This window comes from Phacochoerus africanus, chromosome 5 (assembly GCF_016906955.1).
Source record: "Phacochoerus africanus isolate WHEZ1 chromosome 5, ROS_Pafr_v1, whole genome shotgun sequence".
Lineage (NCBI taxonomy): Eukaryota > Metazoa > Chordata > Mammalia > Artiodactyla > Suidae > Phacochoerus > Phacochoerus africanus.
This window is the reverse complement of record NC_062548.1, coordinates 97,915,338-97,928,543: the sequence shown is the minus strand read 5'-3', so window position 1 is coordinate 97,928,543 and position 13,206 is coordinate 97,915,338. Positions and strand designations below refer to the sequence as shown.

Genomic DNA, 13,206 nt, shown 5'->3' with positions numbered 1-13,206 from the left:
AAAACAGAAACAGACTCACAGGCATAGAAAACAATCTTATGGTACCAAAGGAGAGAGGAGGGGGGAGGATAAATTAGGAGTGTGTGATTAACACACACAAACTACTGCACATAAAATAGGTAAGCAACAAGGATTTACTATATAGCACAGTGCCTATATTCAATCTTGTAATAACCTATAATGGAAAATGATCTGAAAAAAATACATATAACAGAAGCATGTTGCTGTACACCTGCAACTAACACAATATTGTAAATCAATTATACTACAGTTTTAAAAATGGAGAAAGAACTATACAACAAATGTTGAGACACCACCCCCCAGCCCAGCCCCTTCCCTACTCAATTACCAGAACACTAGCAACTAGCCCCACACTAGCAACTGCCTGTACCCCAGGCAGGAGGCTGAGGAGTCATTCTGAAGTACATGACATGATCAAGAGAAAGCCTAACAGATGCAAACATCTATGAGCTACACAGAGGAAAAGCCAGTCCTCATCTCATTAGTCTATTGTGAAGTTCACCTGGAAATCATCCCTACCTGCATTAGTTTCCTGTTGCTACCATAACAAATTACCATAAATTTAGTGGCTTAAAACAACAGAATTTTATTTTATTATTACTATTATTTTTGTCTTCTTTTGCCTTTTCTAGGGCCGGGCCCGCAGCATAGGGAGATTCCCAGGCGAGGGGTCTAATCAGAGCCGTAGCCACAGGCACAGCAACGCGGGATCTGAGCTGCGTCTGCAACCTACACCACAGCTCACGGCAACATGGGATCCTCAACCCACTGAGCAACGCCAGGGATCAAACCTGAAACCTCCTGGTTCCTAGTCGGATTCGTTAACCACTGCACCACTATGGGAACTCCTTGAAACAACAGAATTTTATTGTCTCATAGTCCTAGAGGCCAGAAGTCCCAAATCAGTTACACTGAGCTGAAATCAAGGTGTTGGGAAGCTGTGCTCCCTATGATTAGGATTAGATTAGGATTCCCTTAAAACCTACCCCCGGCCCCTCCCAGTTCCTGGTGGCACAGCCTTCCTTGGCTTGTGTTCTTAAAAGTGTCCTTTTAAGAGGGAGACAGAGGAAATTTGAGAAGGGAGGAAAAGGCAGTGTGACCAGGAGGTGGAGATTGGAGGGAAAAGAAAAAAAAAAGAAAAGAAAAAAAAAATTTCACCTTTATTGGCTATCTGAATTTCTTATTTTATGAATTGTTCATTCACTGCCTTTATCTGTTTTACCTTTTCTTTTCCTTTTTACAGCCACACCTGCAGCATATGGAAGTTCCCAGGCTAGGGGTCGAATCAGAGTTGTAGCTGCCAGCCACAGCCGCAGCCACAGCAATGTCCTCATGGATGCTAGCCATGACGGGAACTCCCATTGCCTTTATCTCTTAAAATGTGTTATCTCTGGAAAAGATGCTTTATCCTAAAATTAGATATATGCTAATATATTTTCTCCTGATTTTACAGTTTCAAAAGTATTTAATTCTTTAATTAACATGGACATTATTTTAACATGTAGTATAAAGAATCTATTTTTTCCAAGTTAACCAACTGTCTAGCATGAAATATTTCTTCCTTTCTCCCTACTGATTTGTCATACCATCTTTACCAAATATAAAAATCTTATATATTCTAGAGCCTTTGAGCTCTGTTTTGTTGTTGTTGTTTTTTTTTTTTTTTAGGGCCACACCTGCGGCACATGGAAGTTCCCAGGCTAGGGGTCAAGTTGGAGCTGCAGCTGCTGGCCTATACCACAGCCACAGCAACACTGGATCCAAGCCATGTCCACAGTCCACACCACAGCTCACAGCAATGTCAAATCCTCAACCCACTGAGCGAGGCCAGGGATCAAACCGCATCCTCATGGATACTAGTTGGGTTCGTAACCTGCTGAGCCACGGCGGGAACTCCCTGAGCTCAGCTATCTCAACTTTTCTTTCTGATGTTTGCTGTTACGTCCTTCCCCACAGGTTTCTATTTACAAATAAATAACTATAGTCCATTAAAGCACCCCAAAATAATTTCATATTTTCTCATTCCTTCTTTTTTAATTTTTGGCATTCTACTGATTACTTCTCTGAAAGAGTTCATTTTTTTCAAACACAGGTCCATGTATTTGAAAACTTTTAGAAATAGAAAGAATTTTCACATTTTTGAAAGGAAAGAAATTAGGAACACTTTTCTTTCTTGCTATTAACAGCGATCTACTGAATATCTCTGATGATTGTAATGATTAATTAATTCAACAAACACTATGTGCCAGCCATTTTCCTACATGCTCGGTCTACAAGACAAAAACAGACAAAAATCCCCACCTTCATGAAGCTTACACTCTGGTGGGGGAGACAGATTAAAAACGGGATACGCACATTTTTAAATGTACTGCCTCAGACAGTGCTGAGCACTATGAGAAAAATAAACCAAGAAAGAGGGGCGGGCAATTCTGAACAGGTGACTAGGGATGACCTCAATAAGGTCATATGAGTCAAGACCTAAAGAAAGTGGAGGAGCCTCTACTTTTCTTCTATAACGTGACACAAACGGGTTACTTACATTGAAATCCCCAGTGTATCTTCAGATATATTTTAAGTATATCTGAAATCAGTTACCTTAATCATTCATTGCTTTTCCACTACAATGAGAGGGGATGTTCATCAGGATCAAAAGGAACCACTGCCCATTTTAAACATTAAATTCATCATGAGTTAACTGTCGGCCGACATACTTACAGGAGTGAAGCAGCCTGTTGGAAATCTTTGAACTGTAGAACGAAATATGAAGCTCCTAAATTTGAAAAGAGAAGATATGTTTTTCTACATCTTTTAATGTGAGGATCTTTAACATATTCTCTATCATTAAATATTAAAAAATGCTAATCTGGATATGATGGTTATAGATGAGGTTTAAAAGTCATTAGTGTTGGTTGTTAAGTATGTAAATAGGAAGGGATGAGTGAAATTAGTAAAAGCAATGTAATAAGCATACAATTACCTGGAAGCGTACTTAGGAACTGGTGCAGGAAGTAGGTCGTATTGCCCTGGTGAAAGCTTAACTGACTACAAACAATGGAGAAAAACACCAGTAATAGATTAATACAGCTCTCAAACTAACTTTATTATCTTTCGTTCATAAGCCTTTATTTTGTGACCATGCAGTATGATTTCTTTTGTCTCTTTTTTTTTGTCTTTTCTTGGTCCGCTTCCACAGCATATGGAGGTTCCCAGGCTAGGGGTCTAATCAGAGCTGTAGCCCTCAGTCTACGCCAGAGTCACAGCAATGAGGAATGTGAGCAGCATCTATGACCTACACCACAGCTGACGGCAATGCCAGATCCTTAACGCACTGAGCGAAGCCAGGGATGGAACCAGCAACCTCGCGATTCCCAGACGGATTTGTTAACCACTGAGCCACGACAGGAACTCCAACATGATTTATTTTCTATTTTACTAGTGGAAATGGTATATTTTCAAAGGCAGAGATTCAAAATATTCAACAGATACTCAGTTTTCATGGTGAATTTTATGACTGTATGCCTGCAATGGTGTATAGAAAAATGCTGTACAATTAATCATATTTTAAATGTACTAGACTCAACAAATCCAACTGACAACCAATTAGTGAAATACAAATCAATTTCTCTGATCCCTGGCCCAGGAACTCCATAATGCCTTAAGTGTGACTAAAAAAGAAAAAAAAATAAGAAAACAATCTCATTTACAGCAGCATCAAAAACACAAAATCCTGGACTTCCCTTGTGGTGCAGTGGGTTAAGGATCCAGCATTGTCACTGCAGTGGCCTGGGTTGCTGCTGTGGCATGTTTTTAATCCCTGGCTTGGAAACTTCCACAAGCTGCAGGCATAGCCAAAAAACCCATAAAACCACAACATACTTAGGAATAAATTTAATTAACAGATGGAAGATCTGTACAGTGAAAACTATAAGACACTGATGAGAGAAACTGAAGAAGATACAAATGAAGGGAAAGATATCCCATATTTATGAATTAGAAAAATTAATATTGTTAAACTATCCATACTATCTATCCAAAGCAATCTATAGATTCAGTGGAATCCATATCAAACTTCCAAAAGCATTTTTTCAAAGATACAGAAGAAACAATCCTAAAATCAATAAGGGACCACAAAAGATCCCAGATAATCAAAGCAATCTTGAGAAAGAAGAACAAAGCTGTAGGCATCACACTTCCTGATTTCAAAACTATAGTAATCAAACCAGTATGGTACAAGCATAAAAACAGACACATACACTAATGGAACAAAATAGCCCCCAAATAAATTCACACATATACAGTCAACTAATCTTTGACAAGGGTACCAAGAACACACAATAGGGAAAGGTTTCTCTCTTCAATAAACGGTATTGGGGAAACTGGATATCTACATGCAGAGGAATAAAACTAGACCCTATCTTTTACCACTCACAAATACTAACTCAAAAATGACCGAACACTTAAATGTGGCATGTGAAACCATAAAACCCCTAGAAGAAAACATATGGAAAAAACTCCTTGACATTGGTGTCAGCAAAGTTTTTTTTTTTTTTCTTTAGATACGACACTGAAAGCACAGGCAACAAAAGCAAAAATAAGCAAGTGGAACTACATCAAAGTATGACCATGGAAATAATCAACAAAATGCAAAGGCCACCTAAGGAATGTTATAAAATATTTGCAAACCACATATCTGATAAGGTGTTAAGAGCCAAAATATGTAAGGAACTCTTTTTTTTTTTTTTTTTTGTCTTTCTAGGGCTGCACCTGTGACATATGGAAGGTCCCAGGCTAGGGGTCTAATAGGAGCTGCAGCTGCCAGGCTACACCACAGCCACAGTGATGTCAGATCTGAGCCAGGTCTGCGACCTACACCACAGGTCACAGCAATGCCAGATCCTTAACCTGTTGAGCCAGGCTGGGGATTGAACCCGCAACCTCATGGTTCCTAGTCGGATTCGTTAACCACTGAGCCACAACGGGAACTCCCCTATAAGGAACTCATACTACTCGATAGCAAAAAAACCAAATAATCCAATTTAAAAATGGGCAAAGTTCCTGCAGTGGCACAATGGGATTGGCAGCACCTCCGGAGCACTGGGACACAGGTTCAATCCCTGACCTGGCAGAGTGGGTTAAGGATCTGGCATTGCCATAGCTGTGGCATAGGTCACAACTGCACCTTGGATCTGATCCCTGGTCCGGGAACTCCACATGCCAAAAAAGAAAAAAAAATGGGCAAAAGACCTGAATAGACATTTCTTTCATAAAAGATATACAAATGACCAAATGATATGGAAAGGTGCTCAACATCACTAATCATCAGGGAAATGCAAATCCAAACCATAATGAGATATCACCTCACACCTATAGAATGACTATTATCAAAAAGACAAGAGATAACAAGTGTTGTGCAGATGTTTAGAAAATGAAACCTTTGGGTACTGTTGGTGGGAATATAAAATGGCACAGCTGCTATGGAAAGCAGTATGCAGGCTTCTCAAAAATTAAAAGCAGGGAGTTCCCGTCATGGCGCAGTGGTTAACAAGTCCGACTAGGAACCAAGAGGTTGCGGGTTCAGTCCCTGCCCTTGCTCAGTGGGTTAACGATCCGGCGTTGCCATGAGCTGTGGTGTAGGTTGCAGACGCGGCTTGGATCCCGCGTTGCTGTGGCTCTGGCGTAGGCCGGTGGCTACAGCTCCGATTCAACCCCTAGCCTGGGAACCTCCATATGCCGTGGGAGCGGCCCAAGAAATAGCAACAACAACAACAAAAAAAAAAAAAGACAAAAGACAAAAAAAATTAAAAGCAGAACTATCATAGGATCTGTCAATCCCACTTCAGAGAATAGATCTGAAGGAAAAAAAATCAGCACCTGAAAGAGATTATCTGCACTCCCATGTTTACTGCAGCATTATTCACAGTTAACCAAGCTATGGAAGTAACCCAAGTATCCATCAATGGTACATATGGATATAGTGTACATATACTGGAATATTATTCGACCATAAAAAAAGAAGGAAACCCTATCATTTGCAACAACGCGAATGACCCTGAAGGGCACTATGTTAAATGGAAGAAGCCAGACAGAGAAAGACAAATACCATTTTGCAGCACTTATATGTGGAACCTAAAAAGGCTGTACTCATAGAAACAGTAAAAGTCCAGGAGCTGGCAGGTGGAGGAAATGGGGAGATGTTGGTCAAAAGACCTTTTTATCAGATAAATAAGTTACAGAGATACAATGGAGAGCGTGGTGACTGCAGTTAATAATACTGTACTGTATACTTGCAAATTGCTAAGAGGGTAGATCTTATGTGTTCTTATCTCACACACATTATCTCACACAAATGGTAACTATATGCGGTGATGGATGTGTTAATTACCTTGATCGTGCTGATCATTTCACAATGTATACATGTATCAAATCATCACATTGTACACCTTAAGTATAGTCAGTTTTGTCAATTACCATCAGTAAAGCCGGGGGGGGGGGGGGAAGAATTAAAAAAATCCAACTCGGTGATCTAAAAATAGTAAAGACAGTGAGACTTGAGTGGGGTTTTAAGGAAGGTAGGACTTCCTTGAGGAAGAAGGGGTTCTAAGAAGGAGAACCTGCAGAGGAGACTGCCTCTCTGCCTGTTGTGAAACTTGTTGCACACCACCTGGTTGGCTCTGTTGTCCCAGGGTCCGTGGACAGTAGGGGAGTGTCAGGGAGGGGATGGATGAAGGAAGGGAAGCAGAGAAGGAAAAGGAATGAGAAGCCAGGAGAAGACTAACGGGACGTCCAGGACGTCCTATGTTCCAGGAGCTGGCAGGGAGGAGCAGGGTTACCAAGTCCTGGGAAGAATCCCTGCCGCAATGGACAATCTCCCCTTGGCCTCATATTATATTAAAATCAGATTTAAAAACACCATACTGCCTTTATTGGAAAAGAGGCGTCCACATCCTGACGTTATCTGCCACATGGAAGTCCAGCTATTACATTTCACCCTGCAGCTGTCTTTCCCATATTAATACAGAATTATGACCGGAGAGCCAGCTTTTTGTGGACTCGGTGATAATAACATTAAATACAGTAAAATTTTTTGATGAAATATACAACAATGTCCTGATGCACCTGTGCCTTGTTCACTGCTCACCTGACAGAATAAACAGCATGGAAACACGAGTATTTTTTTTTATTACACTGGAAACACAGAAATGTATTTTAAGCAGGAGGCTCTCTTAGGGGTTACAACATTCTACTTCTTGATTTTGATGAGAAAACCCAGGAGTTTGCTTTGTATTTCCTTTTACATTTTGCATGTATGCTTTACACTCCTTGCTCTCCAGCTCCCTCCCTCCTCTCACTCAGGCACATGTGAACACACATACACAGAAGGGGAAAGAAGAGAACTGAAAAGTGAGAAAAAACCCAAAACCTTAAAGCAGGTGTTTATTCATCTACATTCAGCAATGACATGGTTTTTTTTTTTCTTTGTCTTTTTGCTATTTCTTGGGCCGCTCCCGAGGCATATGGAGGTTCCCAGGCTAGGGGTCCAATCGGAGCTGTAGCCACCGGCCTATATCAGAGCCACAGCGACACGGGATCCGAGTCACGTCTGCAACCTACACCACAGCTCACGGCAGAGCCGGATCATCAACCCACTGAGCAAGGGCAGGGACTGAATCCGCAACCTCATGGTTCCTAGTCGGATTCGTTAACCACTGCGCCACGACGGGAACTCCGACGTAAGATTTTTTAACTGAAGCAATAATGGAAAAACTCTTGCACAGCATTAGTCTACAAAGGAATATTAGTTACCTGAAGCATTTTTTTCTTTTTTGGGGGGGGGTCTTGGGGGCTTTTTAGGGCCGTGTCCGCGGCATATGGAAGTTCCCAGGCTACGGGGCTAGGGGTAGAATAGGAGCTGCAGCTGCCGGCCTACACCACAGCCACAGTGATACCAGATCTGAGCCACACCTGTGTCCTACACCACCGTTCACAGCAATGCTGGATCCTAAACCCACTGAGTGAGGCCAGGGATCAAACCCGCATCCTTGTGATACCTAACCCGCTGAGCCATGATGGGAACTCCAAGTAGCTGTAGCTTCTGTTTGCCCTACTTTACTTGGTATTGGCCATTCTTTGATATATATACATATATATATATTTGTTTGTTTGTCTTTTAGGGCCACATCCACAACATATGAAGGTTCCCAGGCTAGGGGTCTAATTGGAGCTGTAGCCACTGGCCTACACTGGCTCACGGCAACACCGGATCCTTAACCCACTGAGCAAGGCCAGGGATCGAACCCACAACCTCATGGTTCCTAGCCGGATTCCTTTCTGCTGCGCCTCGACGGGAACTCCTCTTCACTATTTAAAATAGCTGCAGAGAGGACTGACTTTTTTCCATGACGTCTTGAATAGTCAGCTGCCTTATGTAAAGGACTGCCTCTCTGCGCAGAGCTGAACTTGTTGCAAACTATCTGGATGGTTCTATTGTCCATATATATATAATGTATGTGTGCATGTATATACACAGTATATATACTTATATACAGTATATACATTTTCCCCCTAATCCCTACATATGCTTCTGGTTTCCTCAGTTGCAATGTAAGGCTCAGAGAATCTAGACAATGTGCCCATAAAAATGGTTGATCTAGGAGTTCCCTTGTGGTGCATCAGAAACAAATCTGACTAGTGCCCATGAGGACAAGGGTTCCATCCCTGGCCTTGCTCAGTGGGTTAAGGATCTGGCATTGCTGTGAGCTGTAGTATAGGTCACAGACATAGCTCCTGGTGCTGCTGTGGCTGTGGTGGAGTCTGGCAGCTGTAGCTCCGATTCGACCCCCAGCCTGGGACCCTCCATGTGCCACAAGTGTGGCCCTAAAAAGAAAAAAAAAGTTGATCTAGTTAATTAATGTTTTGATCCATGTTGATTAGGCACTCAGAAATCCTGCACTAGCTTGGAGTCATAAAAATTTGCAGGATGATATTAGTGTGGATACGTAGTTAATTGAGTTGTGCCAACCCCATCAAGGACAGAAAACTAGAATAAGTACAAAATACCCAACCCTGCTCATTAGGCTCTTGGTTTGAGGATATTTTGAGAACCCAGACCCATAAATAGTTGGGACAGAAGGAAAAAGATTTTTCAGACCTTTAGACGTCTATAAAGAATAATTATAAGGCGAATGCAGCCACAGGCTGGCAGGTTGTTTTAGGCCCTACTGGTAGAAATTTCATCTTGTACCTTCTCTCTGAGAAAACAGTATCCTACTTCATACTGAAATATCACTGACTCACCATGCAAACCCCTTTAGGATCTGAAAGACAGACAACACAGCACTTTCTCAAAAAAGAAGCCCGCCTAATGACACCAATCATAGTGTTCTTAATTTTACCAACACCCCGTAACCTTCAGCAGCTCTAAGTGAACTAAGAACTCTTAGTGGGTCCCCATGCCTAAGGTAAGTTTTCTGTATCCACCTTTCAAAATTCACTTTGACAAATTTGCATGTGACAATCACTGCTTTGCCATGCAGTTGCTCTCTGAGAGTTCAGCCTCAAATAATATCTGCTAAATGTGTCAACTCGGAGCACCATTATTTTTTTTTTTTTCACTTAAATGCACAATGAATTGTTCCATCTTATCTGTGTTTTGCTCTTCTTTATCCCAGCACTTAAGACTTAAGTTCCCTGAAGTTTACCTGTTAGCCACTTCCTAGGCACAAAGTTTCTCTCTGCTGGTACCTTACTCCTTGAAAAATCATCCTGTTAAAAATGTCTTCAGCTGTTATTTACCACAGAGCGCTTTGCAAATCAACATGTCTGCAGAGACATCATGACCACAGCTATGAACATAGCTAACAAAAATCAATGAACCAACCAGGTTTTCTCAGCCTCCGTCTCCCAATCAGCTGTTCAAGGATGTCTTTAGAACACATTAAAATGGATCCTTGGGAGTTCCCGTTGTGGCTCAGCAGAAACGAATCCATGAGGACGCAGGATCGATCCCCAGCCTCACTCAGTGGGTTAAGGATCTGGTGTTGCCGTGAGCTGTGGTGTAGGTCGCAAATGCAGCTTGGATTCTACATTGCTTTGGCTGTGGTGTAGGCTGGCGGCTTCAGCTCCAATTAGACCTGTGGCCTGGGAATTTCTATATGCTGAAGGTGTGGCCCTAAAAAGACAAAAAAAAAAAAAAAGGACCCTTGGATTCATTCTCTGAGTTAATAGGGGCGCTGTTCCAGCTGGGCCACTCCTTTTTGACCTAAAACAGATACTGGGAGGTGGCAGAGGCACCACATTTGTTTTCTTTCACATGAGCTTGATCTTCTAAAGCAGTGCTAAAGCCAACCTCAACAGAAGTTTAAGGCAAATTTTTTTTTTTTTTTTTTGGCTGCACCCTCAGCATACAAAAAAATTCTAGGGCGAGGAATCAAATTCATGCCACAGCAGTGATCCAAACCACTGTAGTGACAATGCCGGATCCTTAATCCACTGAGCCACAGTGGAACTCCAAGGCAATTTAAAATTTTGTTTAACTGTGTTTTCCACTGAAATCTTCATAACCTAGGAAGTGAATAAGAGAAGTTTTAAAATGGGAAATTAAAAGAAATAAGAGGAAAAATATTCGTTGGAAAACTTTTTGATTTCTTTACAAATGAGCATGACCGAAAAGAATGTTGCAAGCACACTGAAAACAAGTCAAAATCTATAGGAAGGGAAAAAAGTAAAGGTGAGATGCCTTGCTCCCTACCTAAGCCCTACTTCCTAAACAGAAACCAGGGTTAATGATTGCTTAAGTATCTCTCAAGAAAAACAGTATGCATTTAACATCATATACATATGTTTTCATTTATACAAATGAGATTATGCTGTAATAATCTGTTTCTTGAATTTTTTCATTTTATAATATATCTTGGAGATGCTTCCATATCAAAACATGTAGATTTACCTCATTATTTTTAATGGTAGCATGGTATACCACACAGTATGGATGTACCACAGTATATAATGAGCCCTCTAGGTAATTTATAAACAATCCTTAACCCACTGAGCGAGGCCAGTGATCGAACCCGCAACCTCATGGTTCCTAGTTGGATTCGTTAACCACTGCGCCACAACGGGAACTCTGGCCCTATGTGCATTTAAAACATGACCAAGAATCATCAAATTGCCCTCCAAAACACTTGCAACAATTTATATTCATACAACTAGTGTATGAGAATATGTTTCTGTATCCCTTTTGCCAATATAATGGGTACCATCCAACTTAAATTGTTGATCATCTGATAGGTGAAAAATTGTGTCTATCCACTTGTTTTAATTATTTAATTATTAGTGGAATCCAAGCATCATTTTATATTATTTTAGCAGCTGGTATATCTCATTGTGAAGTTCTAGCTCATATCACTTGCTGATTTTTATTTGCATTTCTCTAATGATTAATGATGTTGAGTTTCTCTTCATGTGTCTATTGGCCATCTGTATGTTTTCTTGGAAAAATGCTTACTCAAGTCTTCTAACATTTTTTAATTTTTTTAATTTTGAGCTGTGCGAATTATTCATATATTTTGGATATTAACCCCTTCCTTATTGGTCATAACATTTGCAAATAGTTTCTCCCATTCAGCAGGTTGTCTTTGTTTCATTGATGATTTCCTCTGCTGTGCAAAAATCTTTAAGTTTAATAAGGTCTCATTTGTTTATTTTTGTTTTTGCTTTAGGGTGAGGAGGCAGATGTGAAAAAATAATGCAGTGATTTATGTCAAAGACTGTTCTGCGTATGCTTTTTTCTACGAGTTTTATGGCTTCTAGTATTACATTTAGGTCTTCAATCCATTTAGAGTTTATTTTTGCATATGGTATTAAAGAATGTTCTTCTTCTTCTTTTTTTTTTTTTTTTTTGTTGTTGTTGTTGTTGCTGTTGCTATTTCTTGGACTGCTCCCGCAGCATATGGAGGTTCCCAGGCTAGGGGTCTAATCGGAGCTGCAGCCACTGGCCTACGCCAGAGCCACAGCAACGCAGGATCCGAGCCAAGTCTGCAACCTACACCACAGCCCACGGCAACGCCGGATCGTTAACCCACTGAGCAAGGGCAGGGACTGAACCCGCCACCTCATGGTTCCTAGTCGGATTCGTTAACCACTGCGCCACGACGGGAACTCCCTTCTTTTTTTTTTAATGGCCACATCTGCAGCATACAGAAGTTCCAGGCCAGGGACTGAATCTCTTCCACAGCAGTGACCCAAGCCACAGCATCTGGCCACACTAGATCCTTAACCAATAGGCCACCAGGGAACTCCAAGAATGTTCTAATGTCACTCTTTCACATGTAGCCTTCCATTTTTCCCAGCACCACTTAGGAAAGAGATTGTCTTTTCCTCATTACATATTCTTGCCCCCTTTGTCGTAGATTGACCATGGATGTGTGGGTTTATTTTTGGGCTATTTATTCTCTTTCACTGATCTATGTGTCTGTTTTTGTGTCAGCACCATACTGTTTTGATTACTGTAACTTTCTAGCACAGTCTGAAGTCCAGATTTTTTCTTTATTCTCAAGATTGCTTTGGCTATTCACGGTTTTTTGTGGTTCCATATACATTTTAGAATTATTCCAGTTATGTGGAAAATATCAAGGGTATTTTGACAGGATTGCATTAAATCTGTAGATAGCTTTGGAGAGTATGGCTATTGTAACAACAGTAACTCTTCCAATTCACGAACACAGGACATTTTTCCATTTCTTTGTATAATTTCATCAGAGTTTTATAGTTTTCAGAGTACAGGTCTTTCAGCTCCATGATTAAGTTTATTCCTAAGTATTTTGTTCTTTTTGATGTGGTTTTTAAACAGGAGTGTTTTCTTGTTTTCTCTGATAGTTCATCATTAGCGTATAAAAAAGCAACATATTTCTGTATATTAACCTTGTGTCTGGCAACTTTACTGAATTCATGTATTAGTTCTAATAGGTTTGTTTTCTTTTTCTTTCTTTCTTTTTTTTTTTTTGGTGTCTCTGCCTTTTTTTTCTTTAGGCCACACCTGCAGCATATGGAAGTCCCCAGGCTAGGGGTCAAATCAGAGCTGCAGCTGCTGGCCTACACCACAGCCACAGCAGCACCTGATCCAAACTGCATCTGCGACCTATGCCACAGCTTGTGGCAATGCCAGATCCTTAACCCACAGAGCCAACT

At 40.9% G+C, this 13,206-nt stretch overlaps 1 protein-coding gene across 1 annotated transcript in view; it reads right to left on the bottom strand.

Annotated features, from left to right (window-relative positions):
* STPG4 (sperm-tail PG-rich repeat containing 4) overlaps nt 1–13,206 on the bottom strand; it is a 47,434-nt gene that overhangs the window by 21,255 nt on the left and 12,973 nt on the right. Inside the window, 2 exon segments of the mRNA XM_047782807.1 lie at nt 2,737–2,791; nt 2,999–3,063. Of these exon segments, the coding sequence (XP_047638763.1) occupies nt 2,737–2,791; nt 2,999–3,063 (120 nt within the window).